This window comes from Bombina bombina, chromosome 7, assembly GCF_027579735.1.
Source record: "Bombina bombina isolate aBomBom1 chromosome 7, aBomBom1.pri, whole genome shotgun sequence".
NCBI lineage: Eukaryota > Metazoa > Chordata > Amphibia > Anura > Bombinatoridae > Bombina > Bombina bombina.
Window position 1 is genome coordinate 257,580,058 of NC_069505.1, and position 26,073 is coordinate 257,606,130.

Sequence of the window (26,073 nt, forward strand, 5' to 3'; positions counted from 1 at the left end):
TGAAGGTATGCATCCTGCAAGTCTATTGTAGACATATAATGTTCTTGCTGAACAAAAGGCAGAATAGTCCTTATAGTCACCATCTTGAAAGTTGGTACTCTTACATAACGATTCAAAATTTTCATATCCTGAACTGGTCTGAATGAATTTTCCTTCTTTGGGACAATGAATAGATTTGAATAAAACCCCAGACCCTGTTCCTGAAAAGGAACTGGCATGATTACCCCTGAAAACTCCATGTCTGAAACACACTTCAGGAAAGCCTGAGCTTTTACTGGATTAGCTGCGATGCGTGAAAGAAAAAAATCTTCTCACAGGAGGTCTTACTCTGAATCCTATTTGATACCCCTGAGAGACAATGTTCTCTGAATCCATTGATTTTGGACAGAATTTATCCAAATATCCTTGAAAACCCTTAATCTGCCCCCTACCAGCTGAGCTGGAATGAGGGCCGCACCTTTATGCGGATTAAGGGGCTGACTATTGTTTCCTAAATGGCTTGGATTTATTCCAATTTGAGGAAGGCTTCCAATTGGAAGCCAATTCCTTGGGGGAAGGATTAGGTTTTTGTTCCTTATTTTGACGAAAGGAACTAAACCGGTTATAAGCCTTAGATTTACCCTTATCCTGAGGCAAAAAAACTCCCTTCCCCCCAGTAACAGTTGAAATAATAGAATCCAACAGAGAACCAAATAAATTATTACCTTGGAAAGAAAGAGATAGCAATCTAGACTTAGATGTCATATCAGCATTCCAAGATTTAAGCCACAAAGCTCTTCTAGCTAAAATAGCTAAAGACATGGAACTAACATCAATTTTGATAATATCAAAAATGGCATCACAAATAAAATGATTAGCATGTTGCAGTAAGCGAACAATGCTAGATAAGTCAGATTCCAATTCTTGTTGGGCTAAATTTTCCAACCAAAAAGTTGATGCAGCTGCAACATCAGCTAAAGAAATTGCAGGCCTGAGAAGATGACCCGAATATAAATAAGCTTTCCTTAGATAAGATTCAAGTTTCCTATCTAAAGGATCCTTAAAAAGGAAGTACAATCTTTCAAAGGAAGTGGTACTTTTAGCAAGAGTAGAAATAGTCCCATCAACTTTGGGGATCTTTTCCCAAAACTCTATTGAAATTTCTGGTAAAGGATACAATTTTTTAAACCTTGAAGAAGGAATAAAAGAAGTACCCGGCTTATTCCATTCTTTAGAAATCATATCAGAAATAGCATCAGGAATAGGAAAAACCTCTGGAGTAACCACAGGAGGTTTAAAAACAGAATTTAAACATTTACTAGTTTTAATGTCAAGAGGACTAGTTTCCTCAATATCCAAAGTAATTAACACTTCTTTTAACAAAGAACGAATATACTCCATTTTAAATAAATAAGTAGATTTGTCAGTGTCAATATCTGAGGAAGGATCTTCTGAATCAGATAGATCCTCATCAGGAGGAGGATAATTCATTATGTTGTCGGTCATTTTAAAACTTTTGATAAGATTGATGAAATTTCAAAGACCTTTTACGTTTATTAGAAGGCGGAAAAGCAGACAGAGCCTTCTGAATAGAATCAGTAACAAATTCTTTAAAATTCATAGGAATATAATGTACATTAGAAGTTGAAGTAACTGCAACCGGCAATGTACTATTACTGATGGACACATTATCTGCATGTAAAAGTTTATCATGACAACTATTACAAATGACATTCGGAGATATAATCTCCACAAGTTTACAACAAATGCACTTAGCTTTGGTAGAACCAATATCAGGCAGCAAAGTTCCAACAGATACTTCTGAGACAGAAATTTTGGGTTTCATGTCTCAAACATTTTTGTCGTCACAGCTAAGAGTGCACAGTGTTGCCTTTTGCAAACTTATTTGATTTTTTTTTTTTTTTTAAAAAGGAACAACTTTTTTTTTTAAGATCGTAAAAATATTTTGAACAGATATTGATCCATCATTTTAAGATATGTTTAAGGTATAGTGTTAATTAACTATAAAAGTCAGTACAGCTGCTCTTTGTGGCTCTAGAGAGAGATTTAAAGAAAAAAAACACAAACTGACTGAATCTAAACCTTCTCAGATGACCACTACAATGCATAATATTTGTTCTATTAATCATCTCCCAAGTATTATTTTTAAGAAATTCACACCACAAAAAGGATCATTCTATGTATGGCCAATGTACTGTATGTTATCAGGAACAACCTACGTAGCTCATGTAAGTAAATCCGTTATTTGCTTATATACCATAAAACAATTATCTGTTGCCTGCTGTGTGTCTGATCATATTTATTGCACTATGCAATAGGAACATATGTAAAACGCAAAGAAAGGATTAGATGTTAATCTGCAAGTCTGCTTTGCCACTGTACAAGCAGGTCTGTTACCCTTTACAACATCGCACTGTACTCATCTCTTATGCTGTATGCAAAAAACTCAGTCCGTTCTACAAGCAGCACTCCCAGTGCAACATTACATTTATTTTCTGCCTTACTGGAATTGAAATTTGAGGATAGATGTGTCTGCTGTAATTGTTGCTAGATTAGGTGTCAGGCTGATAAGATGTAACAAATATGCCCTGTTTCGGCAGCCCCTGCTTCCAGCACATAATGAATCGGACGCTCCATACCATCATAGCAATTTGGTAGTAAAAACTTCACTGAGCAGATGGATTTGATAATTGCAGCAGTTTGGGAACATAACTAATACGGAGGAAAGTCTCGTCGGTTTAATTCACAGTTACAGGTCTTTGCACAAGAGAACGTTTGATGAATCAAACCTAGTAAGTTATGTGGCAAATCTCAACACCTTAATGACAGAGGGAGTGACAAAGCCGTACTGGACCTACAGCAGCATCCTTAAAGGGACAGACAGATGGACAACATCAGCAAAAATGTGGGAAAGTGTAATAGGACATTTTGTCTTAAAGGGATACGGAAATAAACTTTCATAGTGCAACAGTTTATAAAGCATGGTTACGAACAATGCTTCCATATAGTGCTCAACAGGCACACGCTTGAGCATATTTAGATATGCTCTTCAATGGAAATTAAACACTAAATACTTTTCAATCACCTTACTCTAATTATGGGAGCTGCCATTTTGGAACCTAGGTTACACTGCAGGTCTCTAAAGAAGAGATGCTATATATGTGCAAACACATCAGATTTCATCATGGCAGTACTGATGACTAGAGAGAGACGGGGAATAACCTCAATACTAAACCTATAAAATGTAATTAGTGTTTAAAGGAACAGTTTACTCACACATTTTTATTGTTTAAAAAGATAATCCCTTTATTACCCATTCCCCAGTTTTGAATAACCAACAGTGTTATATAAATACACTTTTTACCCGATTACCTTGTATCTAAGCTTCTGCAGACTGCCACCTTATCTCAGTGCTGATTCAAACAACTCCATGGAGTGAGCACAATGTTGTTATCTATATGGCACACATGAACTAGCACTGTCTGTCTGAGAAAAGCTAATAAAATGCACTGAGATAAGAGGCAGCCTTCAAGGGCTTAGAGGTAATAAAGTGTATTAATACGACTGTTGGTTATGCCAAACTGGGAAATAAATGGGTAGTAAAGGCATTATTTATAGTTTTTAAACAATAGGGAAGAAAAAAAATCAAGCCCTTTAAAGAATATTGAGAAATGTGATACTGAAAGTAAACCGTAAGGTTTTTAAAAAGGCAACCGCTATGTGAATCATGAAAATTTAATTGTCATTTCCTTTTAAAACAGTAACATACATGCACTAGAGATTTTATTCACAGAGAAGATTTCCCAGCAATACAAAAAGCTTGAACTCTGCTGTACATTTCACACTGGTAGAAGAGAAAGAAAAACACAGAGTATCTGTTCAGCAAAGTGTTAATTATGGGAATCTGATGTTGTGTCATTTTGCAGCATAAACACAGACAACCGATGTCACAAGTATTCAATGTAACCAAACAACTTAGAAGGACAGGCACTCTCAGGTCTTTAAAGAGTAATTAAACAACATTTTTATTTACATTTTCAGACAGAGCTAATCATTTTAAACAACTTTCCAATATTATTCTATTACCAAAATTGGTTCTCTTGATATCCTTTGTTGAAGGAACAGCTATGCACTACTGGAACCTAGTTGATCAGGTGATCCAATAAGAAATGGTATATATGTACAACCACCAATCAGCAGCTAGCTTCCAGTAGTACATTGCTTTTCCTAAGCTTACCATGGTATGCTTTTCAGCAAAGGATATTAAGAGATCAAAGCAAATTAAATTTGATTAACATTGTATGCTCTATCTGAATCATTTAATTTTGTGTTTACTGTCCCCTTAAAATAGAAAGCATAGACAAACATTTTTTTTTTTAAAAATGACATAAAATACATGTCAGCATTGTGGCTTAATACATAAGCTTTTCTCAAGACTGGTATAACATCCAATGCATATGCAATATATAATATAAATACACACAATATTTATGCCTATAATTTTATAGGCTTTGCTTATATACTCTTTAGCTTCAACTGTACAGTGTAGAGATTAGCATAACAATGAAATACTGAACGGCTACAAGTAAGACAGTGGATCATGTTAGAGGAGGAGTGGGGGTCAATAACTGCAGCTTGCAACAAGAGGTTAATTAGAGCAGTAGTATAAGGCTTATACTACTTCTCTAACCTCTTGTTGCAAGCTGCAGTTATTGTCCCCCACTCCTCCTCTAACATGATCCACTGTCTTTTACTTGTAGCCGTTCAGTATTTCATTGTTATGCTAATCTCTACACTGTACAGTTGAAGCTAAAGAGTATATGCGCAATGCCTATAAAATTAGGCATCCTGGAAATTGTGTCTCAAGTTTACAATATTTTGCTTCAGATCAGCACCACTGCTCAACACAGGAAGTAACCTGAATGAACTCCTCCCTCCGGTCTGCACAGAACACACACTGATCTTCTCCCTGTCCCTTTACAGAAGCTATGTGTGTGTAAATATTTGCTGAGCAGTGATTTTAACTAAGAGGTCAGTACTCAGTGTCTGCCTGTGAGTGTGATAGAAAACGTTTGAGACAGATATGTGTATATGAGGGTGTGTGAGGTGTGTGCATGTGGAGGGGTAAGGGCTGTGTGTGAGGGAGAGCTAAAAGAGTGAGGGGGCTGTGTGTGAGGGAGAGCTAAGAAAGTGAGGGGGCTGTGTGTGAGGGAGAGCTTAGAGAGTGAGGGGGCTGTGTGTGTGAGGGAGAGCTTAGAGAGTGAAGGGGCTGTGTGTGTGTGAGGGAGAGCTTAGAGAGTGAAGGGGCTGTGTGTGTGTGAGGGAGAGCTTAGAGAGTGAAGGGGCTGTGTGTGTGTGAGGGAGAGCTTAGAGAGTGAAGGGGCTGTGTGTGTGTGAGGGAGAGCTTAGAGAGTGAAGGGGCTGTGTGTGTGTGAGGGAGAGCGGGCTGTGTGTGTGTGAGGGAGAGCTTAGAGGGTGAAGGGGCTGTGTGTGTGAGGGAGAGCTTAGAGAGTGAGGGGGCTGTGTGTGTGTGAGGGAGAGCTTAGAGGGTGAAGGGGCTGTGTGTGTGTGAGGGAGAGCTTAGAGAGTGAAGGGGCTGTGTGTGTGTGAGGGAGAGCTTAGAGAGTGAAGGGGCTGTGTGTGTGTGAGGGAGAGCTTAGAGGGTGAAGGGGCTGTGTGTGTGTGTGAGGGAGAGCTTAGAGGGTGAAGGGGCTGTGTGTGTGTGAGGGAGAGCTTAGAGGGTGAAGGGGCTGTGTGTGTGTGAGGGAGAGCTTAGAGGGTGAAGGGGCTGTGTGTGTGAGGGAGAGCTTAGAGAGTGAGGGGGCTGTGTGTGTGAGGGAGAGCTTAGAGAGTGAAGGGGCTGTGTGTGTGAGGGAGAGCTTAGAGAGTGAAGGGGCTGTGTGTGTGTGAGGGAGAGCTTAGAGAGTGAAGGGGCTGTGTGTGTGAGGGAGAGCTTAGAGGGTGAAGGGGCTGTGTGTGTGAGGGAGAGCTTAGAGAGTGAGGGGGCTGTGTGTGTGTGAGGGAGAGCTTAGAGGGTGAAGGGGCTGTGTGTGTGTGAGGGAGAGCTTAGAGGGTGAAGGGGCTGTGTGTGTGTGAGGGAGAGCTTAGAGGGTGAAGGGGCTGTGTGTGTGTGAGGGAGAGCTTAGAGGGTGAAGGGGCTGTGTGTGTGTGAGGGAGAGCTTAGAGGGTGAAGGGGCTGTGTGTGAGGGAGAGCTTAGAGGGTGAGGGGGCTGTGTGTGTGAGGGAGAGCGCTGTGTGTGAGGGATATGGGATGACTGGGTGAGGAGAGTGCTGTGTGTGTTAAGGAGCTGAAAGGGTGAGGAGAGGGAAATGAGAGGGTGAGGGTGTGTGTGTGTGTGTGTGTGTGTGTGTGAGGGAGAGGGATGTTGAGAGGGTATGGAGGGGGCTGTGTGTGAAGCAGAAGGGAGCTGAGAGGATACAGAAGGTGTTAGGTGAAGGAGTCAGGGTTAAGAAAGTGAGAAGGCAGCTGTGGGGGGGCTGAGAAGCTGAGAAAAATGTGTTTTTTTGGCGGCCTTCATGTTTTGTTTTTGTTTTTTTACATATGTGTATATACACACACACATACTATATCTATATACACACACACTCACTATTTCTGATTTTCTAAACATTGCTGAGAGAATCATCTGAATAGTATTTCTAATCCAAAATGTCTCAGGCAATAAACGGTTTTGATATTGTAAGTCCAAATAAAAACATGTGGAGGAAGAAATTTGTAGATATATGAAGCATCGGACTGACAAGACATTTGTGCACATAAAAATTGATCTTTGTCTCCTTGAAAAGGAGAACAAAAAAAAACAAAAAAAAACAAACAAGAAAATATATATATATATATATATATTTCTTTTTTTTTTTTTTTTAAGTCAATGATGTATTTGGCTTTTTATTTTTTTAATATATTTTTTTTGGAGAAAAAAAAAGAGCACAGTTTAAATAATCCAAGTCGTCATTTTTCTATTCAACAAGAGCAAATGGAAAACTGTCACGTTCTACCGTTTTAATGTCCCAGTCCTCATGGTAGGGCCGCAACGAGATGGTGTGAGGAGTTTCCGTTCAGTTGAGCATTTACACCTTAGCTTCCGCTTCATGAGGTTTAACAAAAGATCACCTGAACTCACTCACTTCATATACTTTTCTTGCTGTTCAGCCAAGATTTTGGCAGAGGACTTGGCATCATAGAAAAGTTCATTGATTTCTTCCACGTGCTCCTTTTCGATACTGTCCTTTCCGTTGATTTTGGCAAGTAGGTTAGCCGGAGTCAGAAGCTGCACAGAATATCTGCCAGGACAGAGGGAATAAAGGTCTTTAACACCATAAACATGTTTGGGGTAGCTATTCCTTGCAATGGGATCTACCTTAGATGTCGGTTTAAATGCACAGCATAGTGACTACTCCCATAAAGAAGCAAACTGGTTAACTGTAAGTCAAGGGCCCTTTAAATTCACTGAACACTAAAAAAAAACTTGAATGAAATTAACTTGCAACATTATCTCTAAAAACTCTGTACGAAGAGCCTTTTTTAGCTGCTAAAAACAAGCAATACTTTTTCATCAGCTTAAACTGTCACGGTTACCACTGTATTCTTCAGAATTCTATGATGGAATAAATAAGGTTTTGGTAAATAAAAATTCTAAAGTCGTCGAACAAGCATTCTGTCTAGAAGGAAGATTTCTCTCCGATTGTCTTATTAAGCTCTATAATGCACCTGTACTACTCTGATTTAGACAACACACATCGCTCTACCTGAGCTGTGCCACTGCGTAGGGATATTTCTCAGGAGCTCACCCCACAGAGATGCTGTAAGGACAGGAAGACTGACAGACCCAGGTACTCATCACTTACCTTAACGTTGTCTTGGTGCCAATTTCTCCCAAGTGATTCAAGGCTTCCTCGCTAATGTTTATTCCCTCCGTCTGTGCTCTGATTTTTATGATCTGGAACAAAAGTGAATTTTGTCACCTGTTCAGCACAGCATTAATTGTCCCATAATTGTTAGGTAACTTATCAAAATATAACCTACACATAAAAGGGACATTCTTGTTAGAGATTTTTTTATTTTAATTCTCTTCCTGCTCATGTCACTAGCCATCCAGAGGCGTGCTCCCATAAATTATGCCTGTATTGCCTCTGGACTGGCTAAAGGTGTATCCATAGGAACACGCTTATGGAGAGCCAAGAAAAATACTAGTCAACTGTGCCTCCTTGGCACGTTCAGAAGAAAGTAAAGCAATTTTCACAATATATTCATATTTAAGATTAAATGCTCTTAATGAACTCTGAATAGCAAAAGGAATTACAATGTTGTGTTAACCTGCCCATAGTATACATTTTAAAGCTGCATATTCAGGGCTAGCACATACAATATTTGTTTTACTCTTAACACTCCTGACTAGCAATGAAATAGTTACTCTTCCCCGGTGCTTTAAAGGGACACTGAACCCACATTTTTCTTTCATGATTCAGATAGAACAGCAATTTTAAGTAACTTTCTAATTTACTCCTATTATAATTGTTTCTTCATTCTCTTGCTATCTTTATTTGAAAAATAATGCATCTTAGCTTTTTTTTGGGTCAGTACTCTGGACAGCACTTTTTATTGGTAGATGAATTTATATTTATCCACCAATCAGCAACAACCCAGGTTGTTCACCAAAAATGGGCCAGCATCTAAACTTACATTCATGCATTTCAAATAAAGATACAAAGAGAATGAAGAAAAAATGATAATAGGAGTAAATTAGAAAGTTGCTTAAAATGTCATGCTTTATCTGAATCACGAAAGAAAAAAAATTGGGTTCAGTGTCCCTTTAACCAAATCATACTACAGAAATACATTACCAGCAAGCAGAGACTACGTCAAATTGTGCATTAGCCCTATAGAAACTGAACAGGCTTACAGACCCCTTAGATCCACTGAACACCACTTGGGGACATAAACATGAAATTGCCTACCAATTGTTTTTTTAGTTTTTTGTTTTTTTAAATAGTCATGGACTGATAATGTGCTAAAGCACAAACTTCATCCGTGAGCATCAATCTTAATGCAATTTTAGGAGTCTCATGTGAACATGAATATCTTTATACTGCGAGATACAAAGCAGACAGTAGCGCACACTGTGCAGGGAGTTGGAGGGAAGGTGGCACAGCTGTCCCAGGAGTGAGCGCTAGCAGCTGAGTGATAAGGGCCAGTCCGGATAACGATGCTGTGTGTTGTACTGCTGAGATAGCAAGCATCATATAATACAGGTATTTTTCACTTTGGCAGCTTCATAAACAAGATAGCAATGGGAGCCTGTTTAAATTAAACCTGAGGGTGTGCTATCGGTGAGAACGCATAAGCACCAACATAACTTTCTAAGAGGCACCGACTGCAAACACAGAATAAATATTTGTGGTCTACAGGGTCATCATTTTAATCAGCCCAGTGATACAGAGGTCTGATGCCATAAGGTCATAAACTGCATTTAAAAGCAGCGCCACATTTTAAGACCTGGTTACAAAACTAGAATTTAAAACATCGCTGCATATGACTACACTCAAACAGAATGTGCTGCTTTTCTGCTGGTATCCAAAATTGTCAGCACAATGTTTTATTCCTGTTTTGTAATTACAACCTTTCAGTCAAAATGCGTCTTATGATTCAGATAGAGCATACGACTTTAAACACCTGATTTACTTCTACCCATTTTTTTTTTTCGTTCTTTTGGTTTCTCTTGTTGGAGCCGGCCCATTTGTGAAACACTATATGGCAGCAGATTTGCTAGAATGTTATCCATTTACAAGAGCACTAGATGGCAGCACTGTTTCCTGCCATATAACGCTCCAGATGCCTACCTAGGTATCGCTTCAACACATTATGGAAATTAAGCAAATTTGATAATACAACTAAATTAGAAACTTTTTTAAAATGGCATGCTCAGTCTGAATTTTGTGGGTTTCGTATCCCTTTAAGTATGTTTTATATTTAAATATTTGCACCATCCAATAACAGAAATTTTGTAGTTGACCCTAAATAAAAACACAACAACTTTAGGGTTATGTAAACACAACATGAAAGAATAACAGTGTCCAAGTCTTGTACGAAGCTGAGCATACCTGCTTCATTTCAAGTGGTGTATACAGCATGGTCCTTATGATCATCACCCTGTCTAAAAGATCCAAAGGTATTCCGTGGGGAGACAAGATGTCTTCTGTACCCCTAAAATACATTTAAACACAAGAATCACAAGTTACAGAAGCTGAAATTTTATTTTGGTGTTGACAAAACTAATATCGCAACAAATTTTTATTAATACAATCAAGTTGCTAATTAAGATCTGGTGACACTTTACACCCTCTAAAATTACACAGGGCCTATCATGTCTGCACAACAACATTAAAAAGAAAATTTATGTTTAACTGATAAATTGGTTTCTTTTTTGACACGATGAGTGCACGGATCATCTTAATTACTAATGGGATATTCACCTCCTGGTCAGCAGGAGGAGGCAAAGAGCACCACAGCAAAGCTGTTAAATAGCTCCTCCCTTCCCTCCGACTCCAGTCATTCGACCGAAGTTAGGAAGAGAAAGGAAAAGCCAAGGTGCAGAGGTGTCTGAAGTTTACAATAACCCCCAACCTGTCTAAAAGAACAGGGCGGGCCGTGGACTCATTGTGTCAAAAAAGAAACAAATTTATCAGGTAAGCATAAAAATGTTCTTTTCTTTTTTAAGACACGATGAGTCCACGGATCATCTTAATTACTAATGGGATTCAATACCCAAGCTAGAGTACACAGATGATACAGGAGGGACAAGACAGGGAACCTAAACGGAAGGCACCACTGCTTGAAGAACCCTTTCTCCCAAAAGCGGTCTCAGCCGAAATAAAAGTATCAAATTTGAAAAACTTTGAAAAGTGTGAAGAGAGGACCAAGTTACAGCCTGGCAAATCTGTTCCACAGAAGCTTCATTTGTGAATGCCCAAGAGGAAGCAACTGCCCTTGTGGAATGAGCTGTAACTCTCTCTGCAGCAGTCTCATATGCAAAACGTATGATACTCTTCAGTCAAAAAGAAAGAGAAGTAGCCGTAGCCTTCGGTCCCTTACATTTTCCTGAGAAAACCACAAAGAAAAGACTGACGAAAAACCTTAGTCGCCTGCAGGAGAAAACTTTAAAGCACGGACCACGTCCAAACGGTACAGAGTCGTTCCTTCTGAGAAGAAGGATTAGGACACAAGGAAGGAACAACAATCTCCTGAATAAAGTTCAGAAGAACATAAAACTACCTTATCTGAATGGAAAATAAAGTAAGGAGACTCATACTGAAAAGCAGAGAGCTCTGACACTCTACAAGCAGAGGAAATAGCAACAAGAAATAAAACTTCCCAAGATAACAACTTAATATCTAAGGAATGCATAGGCTCAAACGGAGCCACCTGAAGACGTTTAAGAATTATATTCAGACTCCATGGAGGAGTAACTGGTTTAAACACAGGCCTGATCCTGACCAAGGACTAACAAAATGATTGTACATCTGGAACCTCCGCCAGATGTTTGTGTAACAAAATAGATGATGCAGAGATTTGACCCTTAGGGAACTAGTCTATAAGACTTTGTCCAATCCTTCTTGGAGAAAAGACAAAATTCTAGGAATCCTAACTCTACTCCATGAGTAGCCCTTGGAATCACACCAAATAGATATTTACGTCATATCTTATGGTAAATCCCTTTAGTTACAGGCTTGCTAGCCTGAATCATGGTCACTATGACGGAGTCAGAAAAACCCCGCTTAGACAAAATTAAGCGTTCAATCACCAAGTAGTCAGCCTCAGAGAAACTAAAATTTGGGTGAAAGGACCCTTGAATTAGAAGTCCTTCTTCAACGGAAGTCTCCACAGTGGCAGAAATGATATTCACCAGATCCGTATACCAAATCCCGCGAGGCCAAGCAGGAACAATGAGGATCACTGATGTCCTCTCCTGCTTAATCCGAGCAATGACCCGAGGAAGAAGTGCAAACAGAGGAATTTGGTATGCTAGACTGAAGGTCCAAGTAAACGCCACAGCATCTAGCAGTTCCGCTTGGGAGTCCCTGGACCTTGACCCGAATCTCAGGAGCTTGGCACTCTTTGGAGATGCCAAGAGGTCTAATTGCGGCTGACCCCACCTGAGAATCAGGCTGGAGAACACTTCCGGATGGAGTTCCCACTCCCACGGATGAAAGGTCTGCCTGTTCAGAAATTCCACCTCCCAGTTGTCCAACCCTGGGATGTGGATCGTCGACATACAACAAGAATGGGCCTCCGCCCACTGAATTATCTTGGTTACTTCTGTTATCGCTAAGGAACTCTTAGTTCCTCCCTGATGATTGATGTAAGACACTGAAGGTATGTTGTCCAACTGGAACCTGATAAACTGGACAGAGGTTAACGGAGGCCAGGCCAGAAGAGTACTGAAGATTGCTCTCAGCTCCAGGATGTTTCTAGGAAGAACAGACTCTGACTGAGTCCACACTCCCTGAGCCTATTAGGGAACCCTAGAAGGCTGGCGTCTTTTGTCACAATCACCCAAAATGGTCTGCGAAAGCAGGTTCCCTGAAAAAGATGATCCAGAGACAACCACCATTGAAGAGAATCCCTTGTCTCCTGCTCCAAATGTATTCGAGGAGACAAATCCGCATAATCTCCGTTCCATTACTTAAGCATATTTAACTGAAGTCAGCGATGGAACCGAACGGGATGATGTCCATTGCTGCTACCATCAGCCCGATTACCTCCATGTACATAGCCACTAATGGTCTAGGAGTGGACTGAAGAGCTAGACAAGTATAGAAAATCTTTAACTTCCTGACTTCTGTCAGAAAAATCTTCATCGATAGGGAATCTATTATGGTTCCCAAGAAAGTACCCTTATATTTGGGACTAAGGAACTCTTATCCAAATTTACCTTCCCACCGTGAGTTTGCAGGAAGGAAAACAATATTTCCGTGTGGAATCTTGCTTGTTGTAAGGATGGCGCCTGTACCAGTAAGTTGTCCAGATAGGGCGCCACTGCAATGCCCCGAAACCGAAGCAGCGCCAACAGCGATCCCAAAACCTTTGAGAAAATTCTAGAAGCTGTGGCAAGACCGAAGGGAAGAGCCACGAATTGGAAGGGTTTGTCTAGAAAAGCAAACCTTAGAAACTTGTAATGATCCCTGTGAATGGGAACATGTAGGTACGCGTCCTTTAAATCCAATGTCATAAATTGACCCTCTTGGATCAAAGGGAGAATGGAACGAATAGCTTCCGTCTTTAAGGACGGTACTCTGAAAAATGTATTCCGATTCTTGAGATCTAAAATTAGCCTGAAGGTTCACTCTTTCTTTGGGAAACTATGAATAGATTGTAATAAAATCCCAGACCTAGTTTCTGAACCGGAACAATCACTCCCAGGTTGGAAATGTCACTTACGCATTGTAAGAACGCCTCTCTCTTTTGTCTGGTCTGCAGACAATCTTGAGACAGAAACCTGCCTCTGGGAGGAAAAATCTTGAATTCTAACTTGTATCCCTGGAACACTATTTCTATTACCCAGGGATCCTGAACATCTCAAAACCAAACCTGAGCGAAGCAGGAAAGTCTGCCCTCTACAAGATCCGGATCGGAGGCATACCCTTCATGCTGTCCTTCATTCAACAGCCAGCTTTCTTGGATTGTTTTCCCTTATTCCAAGATTGATTGGCTCTCCATGCAGGCCTAATCTGATCCTGTTCGGAGGCAGAAAATGAAACATTCTCTTTTTTTTTTTTTTTAATTCCGAAAGGAACTAAAACTGCTCTGTCATCCTTGTTTGATACTCGTATCCTGCGGGAGAAACAGATCTTTACCTCCCGTGATATTGTAGAGAATTTCCGACAGGCCAGGTCCAAACAAGGTCTGCTCCTTATAAGGAATAGTTAGAAGCTTAGACATAGAGGACACCTCCGCAGACCAAGGCTTTAACCATAAGGTTCTGCGAGCTAGAATAGAGGAACCCGAAATCACTGCTCCCTGATCGATAACTTGAAGGGAAGCATCTGTAAAAAAAAGAATTAGCAAGTATAAGAGCTGTCCTGAAAGCATCAGACAACGCATCAAATCAATATGCCACCGCACTAGTGACGGTAGTAATGCACACCGCTGCCTGCCATTGCAAGCCCTGGTATAACCCTGTATGGTATAAGAAAAAAAACTCCACCATGAAGGGCACATTTAGTATAATTAACTGGGCTCTCTAGGATAGACTACGCCGGTAGAGTCGGAGTCTTCCAGAGTAGATAAAAAACCTCCACAAGTTACAAATGGAGGAAATCAAGCTAAAATTAAATGAAAGGCAACTTCAGGAACCCCATCTAAGTTTGAAAATTCCCCCTCATATACTACCGAAGTATCCTCCTCTTTCATATACAGGGAGAAAAATTCAGAATATTGAATGAATATATGTCCTTTTGTACTTCTTTTTACAGTATGGACAAACAGACAATGCATGAAATGCAAGGTAACTCCAGGTGGAGTATGAAAGGAAGCACAGGGCACTGCATGTGGGCTATGAATTATTTGGGACACATTAAGAGTTTATTGAAGATGGTCAAGTTATGCCATTAATTTCTCTTAAACAGCATGCGCCTTAGAGTATTTCAGAAAAAAAAAAAAAATTGTTTGTATAAGCACATTGAGAACACCACATAGAACCAAATAGACACTAGTAGGATCCCTTGGTTCCTTCTGATTCACAAGGGAAGAGTTAAACACAAAAACATATTACATTTTGTAAAGAAAAAATTAACGTATAAAAAACGGTCCTGTGTCTTTAAATTTTAAAATGTAACTTTATATATTAATGTGCAGAAGAAAGTTAAAGGGACACTGAACCCAATTTTTTTATTTTGTGATTCAGATAGAGCATGCAATTTTAAGCAACTTTCTAATTTACTCCTATTATCAAATTTTCTTCGTTCTCTTGCTATCTTTATTTGAAAAGAAGGCATCTAAGTTTTTTTGGTTCAGTACTCTGGACAGCAGTTTATTGGTGGATGAATTTATCCACCAAACAGCAAGGACAACCCAGGTTGTTCACCAAAAATGGGCCGGCATATAAACTTACATTCTTGCAATTCAAATAAAGATACCAAGAGAATGAAGAAAATGTGGTAATAGGAGTAAATTAGAAAGTTGCTTAAAATTTCATGCTCTATCTGAATCACGAAAGAAAAAATTTGGGTTCAGCGTCCCTTTAACTTGGTATACATATCTACACCTCAGCCTAATCCTGCTGAAGTGACCATCTCACAGAAACCAAGTACCTCTCCAACTTTACTTTTTTTTTTTAAATTAAAAACGTAGCTACACATAAGGAAAAATTTAATAGTTGCACTTTAATTTATAAATGGATCCGGAACGCAGCTGTGACGCTGTCCGGTCCCTGAGACAAGAGTAAAGACTGAGCTTGCTTGCCAAAATTAATATGGATAGCGCAGTCCAAAGACGGCGCTTGGCTCCGTCCCTCTAGGACATAATAACATCACACTATCGGTCGGCATTTAACCTGTCTCCTTCAGAAAAATAGAATGAGCAGCTCAAAATGGCGCGAAACAAGCCCCGCCCATTGTGGGCATGACAAGTACCAAACTCCCGGTCGCTATTATTACAGTGTGAAAACATTAAGCCACCGGTAGATAACAACCTCTTGTCCAGCCTGAGGTAAAATATTGCCACCGCATGATAGAGATGCTCTGCAGACAGAATCAGTTAGCCCAAATATGTCCACCAGACGTTTGAGACTGTCAGAAAATCTAGTCATCACCTCCAACTAAGCACCTTACTTAGCCCTAGTGATTAAGCCCTTCTAGCCCCAGTGCCTGCTTCCAACTTGCTGTCACAGGGTCCCCTCCCTTAACAATAGGAGTTATGATCCCACTTTGTAAAATAAAGTGCTCTACTTCTTCTGAGATCCACTTCCCAGACCCAGAATAAAAAGTCAGCACTTACCTTTAAAATCTGCCCGACAGCTCAGCAGGTTTAGGAGGTCCTCTCCCTCCCATAGCCCTGTGGAAAATGATAAAGCCCGAGTTAAGTCTGCTTAGGCCATCAGGATAAGGGCAGCACAAATATATGGGAGGCGCAGTGAGAATTATGTCCCACAAGTTCTGGCACTCATTGTCCCCACGTCACACAGTTCATAGGATGAGCTCCAAACAATACAGACCAAGCAACATGTTTTTACACACTATGTGCAGATTATATATACACACACATTAAACAAACACTGAGATGTAATATGAGATGAGATGAAATTATATATATATATTTCTGCAATATACTGTCATTATTGTGTCCCCTTTTCCTGTAATTCCATTCTAAAATTGTGAGTTTTTCAGTTAGTATTAGAAATGGACGTGTAGATCACAGTTATATTCCAGAAAGCCATTGGCTGCACACTCTAGTGACCTATTTATAACTGTCCCTAATTTGCCACAGCAGAGAAGGTAACCTAAGTTACAACATTGCAGCTCCCATTGTTTTATAGACACTAAAACTTTACACTTATTTTGTCAATATTTAAACAGCTAATGAAAATTAAAAAATACATCTACATGTTATTCTCAGACTAATCTTTGAACGGAATGCATCCTTCTTTCTATCATTTATTTAGTGTTTAATGTATAAACAAAAATAGCCAGTCCTCCACTAGATAGCACACACAGCACATATAGATCACAAGGTTTCTTCCCACGGGCAATTGCAATGATACTATTTATCATTTGAGTAGATCATTAAGGACGTCCCTGAACTAAATCCAGCAGGTGTTAAAGGGACAGTCAAGTAAAAAAAAAAAAAAAAAAAAAAAAAAAAAAAACACAACTAATGTTTCGAATAAGGCATGTAATTTTAAACAACTTTCCAATTTATTTTTATCACCAATTTTGCTTTGTTCTCTTGGTATTCTTAGTTGAAAGCTAAACCGAGGAGGTTCATATGCTAATTTCTAAGACCTTGAAGGCCGCCTCTAATCTAAATGCATTTTGATAGTTTTTCACCACTAGAGGGCATTAGTTCACGTGTTTCATATAGATAACATTGAGCTCATGCACATGAATTTACCATGGAGACATCTCTGATTGGCTAAAATGCAAGTCTGTCAAAAGAACTGAAATAAGAGGCAGTCTGCTGAGGCTTAGATAAAGGTAATTTCAGAGGTAAAACGTGTATTATTATAACTGTGGTTATGCAAAACTGGGGGAATGGGTAATTAAAGGGTTAGCTATCTTTTAAAACAACAAAAATTCTGGTGTTAACTGTCCCTTTAAGGAAAACAATCTACTTGGATATCTCATTATGGACTTCGGTATTACAGCAAATCACACTCTGTGCTGTTAGTTTAGCAGTGTACCCTGGTCATGCTTTTAATGAGAATAAACTTCTAGACGCTTTAACTACAATCTTAAAAAGGAAATTAAAATTCCTTATATTTATTCTGATAACAAATTATGCAATTTGTAAGTGCATTAGTAAAATGCTCTATTGCATTATACATGCAGTGATAAAGGGTGCATGTTTAACCCACTTAGTGCACTACCACTCCTGGGGGAGACAAGGCTGGCGAGTCAGTCAGCAGCAGTACATGCAGTTGCAAATCAGCCACGTGCACTGCTGCGCTAGCACCATGTAAGCATTATTATTAGAACATTTTATTATTGTGTCCTTAAAAGGTTCATAGGTTTATTATTTGTCTGTGTGGGGAGTGGAACGCATAGTCAACTTTTAGCGACCTTGATAGAAACATAGGCAATTTCTCAAACCAAGGTAGGAATACTCTGCCCACTAAACAGACACATTTCATGAAAAACAATGCAACAAATTTTGCTGCAGACTTGTCAAACATTTGCCTCCAAATATTTAAAAAAAAAAAGAAAAAATTTTTTTTTTATACTTTTATGTATATAAAAAAAAATACTATTTTTTTCTTTTCTTTTAAAAATATTTGGAGGCAAATGTTTGACAAGTCTGCAGCAAAATTTGTTGCATTTGTTTTTCATGAAATTTGTCTGTTTAGTGGGCAGAGTATTCCTACCTTGGTTTGAGAAATTGCCTATGTTTCTATCAAGGTCGCTAAAAGTTGACTTTGCGTTCCACTCCCCACACACACAAAAAAAAAAGCTGACACTTTCCTTTACTGTGATCTTGAGAGATTTCATAGTAAACTTTCCTAAACTGTATAAGGAAATAACATGACTGTGTTTATGCATGCCAGATGCACGTTCCCTAGCAAGTCCCAGGACTAGCATCCCGATTCACTGCTTAAAATCCAATTACAATGGGATGTGGCTACAGAGGGAAATTTTGTTGCATCACTTAATTGCTTCTCTACATTTGGGTATCATGGCCCTTTAATACATTTTAAAATACTAAACGTTTCTTTGCATTTCAGTAGTGTTCTGAGTGACAAAAAAAAAAATTGTTGAGTGACTAACAAAATTTGCAAGTCACAGCCATGCTGCTCATCCACACATATTTAGTCCTAAACTAGAAATGCAAAACAAGCTCTGGGATGTGGGCTCATCCAGTCATTATTCCAGAAAAATGCAATATTTTAGGAAGATTACAAATCCTCCTAATCCTAACCAAAAAATATGAAAATGGAGGCACTCTGCAATCTCTAAAAGCTATTTGGTTTAAAACACCACCGTCACTTTGGCAACTTAGAAGAAAAGCTTTTAATAATATTCTGATCAAGTAAACAGCTTCTTCCGATTGGGAAAAAGAATTTGGAATTTGCAGCACAAGAATAGCAGTTGGTTCCATTTTAGCACATGAAATGCCAAACTAAATCCTTTTCTTGGTACTTAAAAAGGGATAGTAAAAACCAAAATGTTCTTTTATGATTCAGATAGAACATACAATTTTAAACACCTTTCCAATTTAATTCTAATATCAACATGTCTTCATTCTCTTGTTATCCATTGCTGAAGGGACAACATTACACTACTGACAGGAAGCTGAAGATATCTATTTAGCCAATCACAAGAGACAAATATGTGCAGGCACCAATTAGCAGCAGCTCCCACTAGTGTATGATATGTGCATATTTATTTTTTTAACAAGGGATACTAAGAGAACGAAGCACATTTGAAAATAGAAGTGAATTTAAAAAGCGTCTTAAAATGACATGCTCTATCTGAATCATGCACGTTTAGTTTTGACTTTCCTATCCCTTTAATCTAATTAAAGTGATAATAAAGTATCACCTAGTGGATTAAATATAAAATATATAATGTGAATACATTACCCCTGCAGTCTGCCTCCCTTGAGTGAGGGTTTTTTTTTTTCTCCTTAAGATGACGTTTCGGCCGATCATCCAATCATTAACAGTGCAGCATAGCTCACTCAAAAGAATGTATGAGCGCCCGACAGCAACAAGACGTTGTGCACAAGCTCAATACTGCTGAAAGGTAACTCCAGGCAACCATTTAGCCAACAGTGAATCTGCACTCGTGTTCCATTGGAGCAGCATTAAAGGGACAGTCTAGTCAAAATTAAACTTTCATGATTCAGGTAGAGCAGCAATTTTAAGCGACTTTCTAATTTACTCCTATTAATTTTTCTTTGTTCACTTGGTATCTTTATTTGAATGTAAGCTTAGGAGCTGGCCCATTTTTGGTTCAGCCTCTGGGAAGTGCTTGCTGACTGGTGGCTACATTTAGACACCAATAAGAAAGTGCTACCCAGCTACTGAACCAAAAATGGTCTGCCTCCTCTTGCTATCTTTATTTGAAAAACCAGGATTCTAAGAACAAAGACAAATTGAGAATATGAGTAAATAAGAAAATTGATGCTCTATCTGAATCATGAAAGTTTAATAATTTTGACTAGACTATCCCTTTAATTTCCCCTTGGGTGAGCACATTATCCGGATGGAACAGCTCTATATGTCACTATAGGAAGGGGCAGAGGGACTATGAAAACGGTAAGGCAAACAAAGGATTGTAATATAGGTGGGGATGGCACACAGATTAAAGTGTAATTTACTATCACTTTAAGATGCAGTAACACAATATGTGGCACCATCTCTCCTTTATTCCATTTCAGCCCACTTCCCAGCAGGCACCTGGGAACAAGACAGCATACCTGATAAGGCAGTTGCCTCTGTTGGTGGCAAAGATGACAATTGGAGCTAGTGTGGACTCCAAGGCCCGGTGCAGGTAAGTGAAACACTCAATATCCAGCATGTGCACCTCATCTACAAACAGCACACCAGGAACCAGCTCCGCAATGCCCTGGTCAATGTATTTGTTCACCACTTTATTGATCTCCCCCCTCAATTTGTCTGATGAATAAAAACAGAAGAAAAATGGTGTCAGTTTCAATACTGCAAAGTCCAAGAGGAAAATCACCAATCCCTTAGCTGCTCTGTTCTTCCCCTTCTTGGACCTATTCCCCACAGATTCTAATTTTATAAGGGAAACTGGGACTTGCGCAGGTTAAACCACTATCACAAATGCAGCAAATCCCCATCAATACCTGTGATCTCGGTTTTCTTTGGTTTCATTAACTGCCCCATCATAGACAGTATGTCTTGTCCACCCTAAAAAACAAACACAAAACGTCTGGATATGTGGGATACTTATGACAGCAGGAGGTCTAAGCTTGTTTGTGATGCTCAAACTATACTTCAATTTTTTTATAGTTTATTTTCTTAAAGCCTCAGTGTAGATCACACATTGTACTTTCCACGGATTTCATGGCAATCCCGCCCAAAACCCATGTACCTGCGGCCTTGCGTTGGCCACATCCAGATCGTGCAGAGTGACGTCCTGAATCACTTCTTTCTTCTTGTGGACATCACCCTTTGGCAAAGGAACATACTCCTCTGCTTCCAGATCAAATTCAGTGGCGTAGGTATCACATCTGCCTTGTCTCTGTAGGATGGGGGAAGTAAAAACACAGGTGTGCGGTCAGCGTGGCTGCCAATCCCGTAACTGATTTGCTGCTGACAGCCAGAAAAAGGACTTGGCTACAAATTACAGTAACGTTGACAGCTGTGAGGTGGGGAACTTGTCCATTTATTTTCTACAAAGCGCTAAAACCAAATGAAATCTAGGATCACAGATAAATAATTCACCACACCAGATTTTATTAGGCCAACAGCAAAACTAGATGGACTAAATACATATTTTAGAAATCTATAAACACCTTTTTGATATAAGGGCATTCATAGTTATCTAGCAATCTCTGTAAACCAAAGTTTTCTCTAACTGTAATTTCACAGCAAAATGGTGTGGGGTCAAGGATCAGGGCTTTTAAGGGACATTAAAGTCATTCTTATATATGTGCAGTATCTATCTGCAATTTAGCACAGTATTGCAAAATATCTGCTTAGAAATAAATGTTTATACTCATTTTGTGAGCCAAATTTGCAACAATTTGCATTCTAGGGACCCAAAACCATCAACAATATTTATTGTATCTACTTTACTATATCAGTTAGCGACATATATAAAAACAAAGCTACTACACTTATCAAACAATCACTGTGTAGTATGTTGATACTGTACTCTATTCAGAGATACATTATAAAAAAAAAAGGTAAAAAAAATAAAATATATAATCTAAGTTGTTTATGGCGAGCTAAAAACACATTAGAAAAATGTAATGATCTGCCTATTCCCAACATGTACTAGTGACTAACCCTTAAACTAAAACCTATGAGCAGTAAAGCATCTCAAGGGAGCCACTCGTACGCGGGTTAGTCCATCTGGGCATTTGGTCTCCTGGGCCAGCAAAGCTGCAGGATTATTTTTTGTATCTAAATTAAATTCATACAAATGAGTGAAATATAAATACCTTTACTGCGCCGCTGTTTGCTTCTATATAGATCACATCTCCAACTTCCACCCGCTCCTTCTGCAAACTCTCATAGATACTGGGATCCAGCTGAAATTGTGAACAAAACGTGAGTCTAGTTACAACACTTTAGCCAGTGTAGCGGACAAGAGGTTTTTATGTGTGTAACCAAACAGACTCATGATGTGGTCCCAGCACATTCTATGCCTATATTTCTAGTAACTGATTCCTACTGTGAGATGTAAATCGTCACCAGTGCACACAGGACGTTAACGGTTAGCTCCGCAAACACTGAGAGCCATCTAACTAATCTGTAGCTCTGCACATTATTACACCTCAGATGTGATGTACACGCTCCCATCTACTACAGTAAACAGGAAGCACGGACAAGAGCTTACATTACTTACTAGGAGGTGCTACATAGCGTTAAAAAGAACAAAAAAAAAAAAAAAAAAATTTAAAGCCCACAAAGTTACTACAAGTACTGGGCGCAAGAAGGAGAGAACATATTTAAAATCTTTGGGTTTGCTATATGTGCAGCTACTACTGCTGCTGTTTTATTGTGGTTTCCATTAAATAGAGAGATACATTTGTGCAAGGAGCTAATATATGTGTACAGATATTACACGGCATGGCTTCCTCTTAGGGGTTGCAGTAAGCTACCTGCTAACATACAATAAGCTAGTAGTATACAATAACAATGCGCTAGTATTCCCAACACAAGAGGGTACGTACACAGTAAAGCTTACCTTCAGCTGCTTGGTTCCTTTGGCAGTTTTCAGGCCTATAATGACATGGCTGATTGTCTTGCCATAGCCTCCCATAGGATTCTCCGTCTCGCAAGGCGTTAGCTCAGTTACTTCCCCCTCATAGACTTCTTTTGTCTCTCTTATACGGAGACCTAGAAATCCAAGGAGAAAATGATCTTATTTCCATCTAAAAAATGCAGCTTGTTATTAACGACGACTGAAACCCTTTAGTCATTTAACTAGAGCGAGAGCTAAAGCCACAATGCACAGGTTTCCGAGAGCTTTAGTTACGCCATAACACTTAAAGAACCAGTAAATACAGTAGATTTGCATAATCAGCAAAGACAACACAATAGCACTTAGTCTGAACTTCAAATGAGTAGTAGATTTTTTTCTGACAATTTTCAGTTATGTCTATTTCCACTCCCCCTGTACCATGTGATAGCCATCAGCCAATCACAAATGCATATAGGTATATTCTATGAAATCTTGCACATGCTCAGTAGGAGCTGGTGACTCAAGTGTAAATATAAAAATACTTTGCACATTTTGTTAATGGAAGTAAATTGGAAAGTCGTTTAAAACTGCTGTTCTGATTCACTAAAGTTTAATTTTGACTTGAGTGACCCTTTAATTCCTTTTATTTAACTATGGGACGTTGCTGGGGGCTAGGGTACTCTATTTTTGTTCCTTTTTCCGATTGTATTATGTGCTTTAGTTCCACCAGGCACCCCTTGATATAATTCATTATAACATACCCAGGGTTCCTTGCAATTATATTAGTAAGAAAACCAACAAAATACATTTCAGACAATACAAATAAATCAATAACTGTTTAAAGACTTGTCACCAGTGATAATAGAACAGTGCATTTGTCCTTCACAATGCTTTTATATATAGAGTTTATTGGAGGCATGTCTAGTAGATTAATCTAATTGCTAAGAATTTTCTGGAGGGACATTACATCCTTCCACTTAGTCACAACAGTATTGTATCATTGTGAGAGAGCTCTGATGTAAGCACTATAACTGCACAACCGTAAAATGACGACACCCCACCCTTGTCTCAAACAAATCTGATCATATGGCAGGACGATTATTGCTTAGGCAGACTGTAAAATAAAAGTGTGGCTACTTATGTCCCCTATTCTAAAGGATTCCACTACTGCTGTGACCATTTCCCCTTCTGTAAAAATGGTCTTCTATGACTAAATATAGAAATGCAAGAAATGTTAAGGACTAATTATTCATTTAGTAAATTATAGAATGATCATTAGGAAGACCACACCTTAATACACTGTTTCTACATTGCATTAAGCAGCACAATAGCTTTAGAAGTTTACTATTCCATATTATATTTTTATCACCTCTAAGTACTGAGTAACAAATAGTTTGGTGGGGGGGGGAATAGAGCAAGTTATGAATACTGAGTAATTTTAAATCCAATCACAGTGATTATTAATTTATACAATTTTATACAAATAAATTGGTATCTCCAAAATACTTATTTTGTCTCTCCTGGTGATTTACTATTTGTAGATTCCATATATCACACATGAATATTGGTATAAATTAATAATCTAATTCAAATAACATTGAAAAATAGGTGTAAATCCCAGGACTTGTTAAAAAATCTTTTAATGAAAAAACTAACAAAAAAACCCAAAACAAACAAAAAAGATAATGTTAACCATTTCAATGTTCCTTGCATTCGACTGTTTAAGGCATGGGTCCAGGGGGTGGGCATTATAAAAGTTATTGCCTACAAATGTTTTTGACTCAAATTTCCCCCTTAATATTTGTAGATAAACTCCAGCAGAATCTTTTATTTTTTAACCTTGAGTTATAGAAGTTGCAGTGTCCAAGCTTCTGCTTTTAGGGGAAAGGTTTTCAGGCTCTCGATTCGTAGGATGACCTTCTCAACACGCTAGATCGCTGTGGTTTAAAACAAGTGTGGCTTTTCCCTACTGGAGCAGAGCTTCTGTGTAGCCCACCTCTATTACGTCCAGCTTCCATGGCAACAATTACTAGACATAACAGGATAATTTAAGTCCCACGGTGGTTTTTGAGTAGTTACCCCGCTGTTCATTTAGTTATTGGTAAAATTAGATTTCCTCACAAGTTAACAGAGAACATAACTTGATAACATAAATGCCAGGGATCCAAAGATTTTATTTATTTATATTCAATTTTACTACTTTTATCCATATTCAAAACTGCCTGGCTCCAAACATAAAATTAGCTTGCTCCTGTCTGGCTTCCAAGTTAGGTGAATTTGCCTAAACCAGGGCTGAACACAATTATATACCTATTTCAGTACTGATGTCATTTTGGGTTTCCCTAGATTATTTCCAAAAGCACATTATACGGCCTGGTATATTGACATTTATTACAGCTATTTTTACAGAAATTTGAATGCTGCTTACACCGATATGCTTAGACAAACAAGATAACAAGAAAAACCCTATGAGTTATGAGTGTTGTAAAATTTCTAAGGCTAAATAAGATCACGGGCTGGCCTCCAGCGGACAATTCATTACAAGCACATGAAAGACGTTTAAATCATTGGCAGAAACAATTTTCTTTTGCCCTTTGTGGAGGAGAAAAATAACTCCTATTTCAGCTAAAAAAGTAATTCATGCATGAAGTATAAAAATTTTGATTTGTTCAACATTAAGATACATTTTCCTTCACCACCCCCTACTACACTCACAGCTTTTCAGATGTCACTACAAATATTTTGTTTTTCCATTTTTATTATGCTCCCTCCAGGGCAAATCTGTGCAGAGTAAACTGTGTGGAAAGATCAGAAAAAGCTTTAATAATGAATGTAAACATTATTGGGCGGCTATAAAGGAGAACAGATGGAGTAATGGCCGGGAAAAGGATTGGAGTTGTAATAGAGACTGTAAACCTCAGATTTTGGATATAACCATATTTACAGTAGTAAAAACACATCTCTGGTAATTGTATAATAAAGATTCCCACTACACAGCCAATGTTCTACTCATTCACAGACAACACAGGACTCATAATCTTAGCGATATAAACTACCTGCTTGTTTCTCTTAAAAGAGAAAAATGACAGCACATTTACTCCATCTTCTATAGTATCTGTGTCCCAATGGCAAATAATGAGGTTTACTATTGAGTCAGAAGGTTATGTTAATTCTCCGTGTAGTCAGTAATTATATATTTACATTATAGTATATAGTGGTGTCTCAAGAAACCATATACAAGGGCACAGGACAGTCAATCTACTTATTACATTAGTAAGCAGCTATATATACATACAATCAAAATACAAACATTTTACTGCTGTGTAAATCATCATCAGCAATGTCATTTCAAATCCAAAGTGGTTTCTCATACTGCGCGTGTCAAATGATCCCAATTAGTTTAAATATATTTACATATGATATAGATATATAGAGAGAATATATATATATATATATATATAT

The 26,073-nt window shown here is 38.6% G+C and overlaps 1 protein-coding gene across 1 annotated transcript in view; it reads right to left on the reverse strand.

The window, feature by feature from the left end:
* Window positions 1-6,898: 6,898 nt before the first annotated feature.
* The window catches only part of RUVBL1 (RuvB like AAA ATPase 1), a 39,311-nt gene continuing 20,136 nt past the window's right edge, over window positions 6,899-26,073 (reverse strand). The window contains exons 4-11 of the mRNA XM_053688956.1: window positions 22,615-22,766; window positions 21,866-21,955; window positions 20,791-20,940; window positions 20,543-20,606; window positions 20,150-20,348; window positions 10,120-10,222; window positions 7,867-7,958; window positions 6,899-7,302 (exon numbers count right to left, since the gene is read on the reverse strand). Coding sequence (XP_053544931.1) covers window positions 7,143-7,302; window positions 7,867-7,958; window positions 10,120-10,222; window positions 20,150-20,348; window positions 20,543-20,606; window positions 20,791-20,940; window positions 21,866-21,955; window positions 22,615-22,766 — 1,010 coding nt within the window. The 3' untranslated portion in view covers window positions 6,899-7,142. The remainder of the gene's footprint in view (window positions 7,303-7,866; window positions 7,959-10,119; window positions 10,223-20,149; window positions 20,349-20,542; window positions 20,607-20,790; window positions 20,941-21,865; window positions 21,956-22,614; window positions 22,767-26,073) is intronic.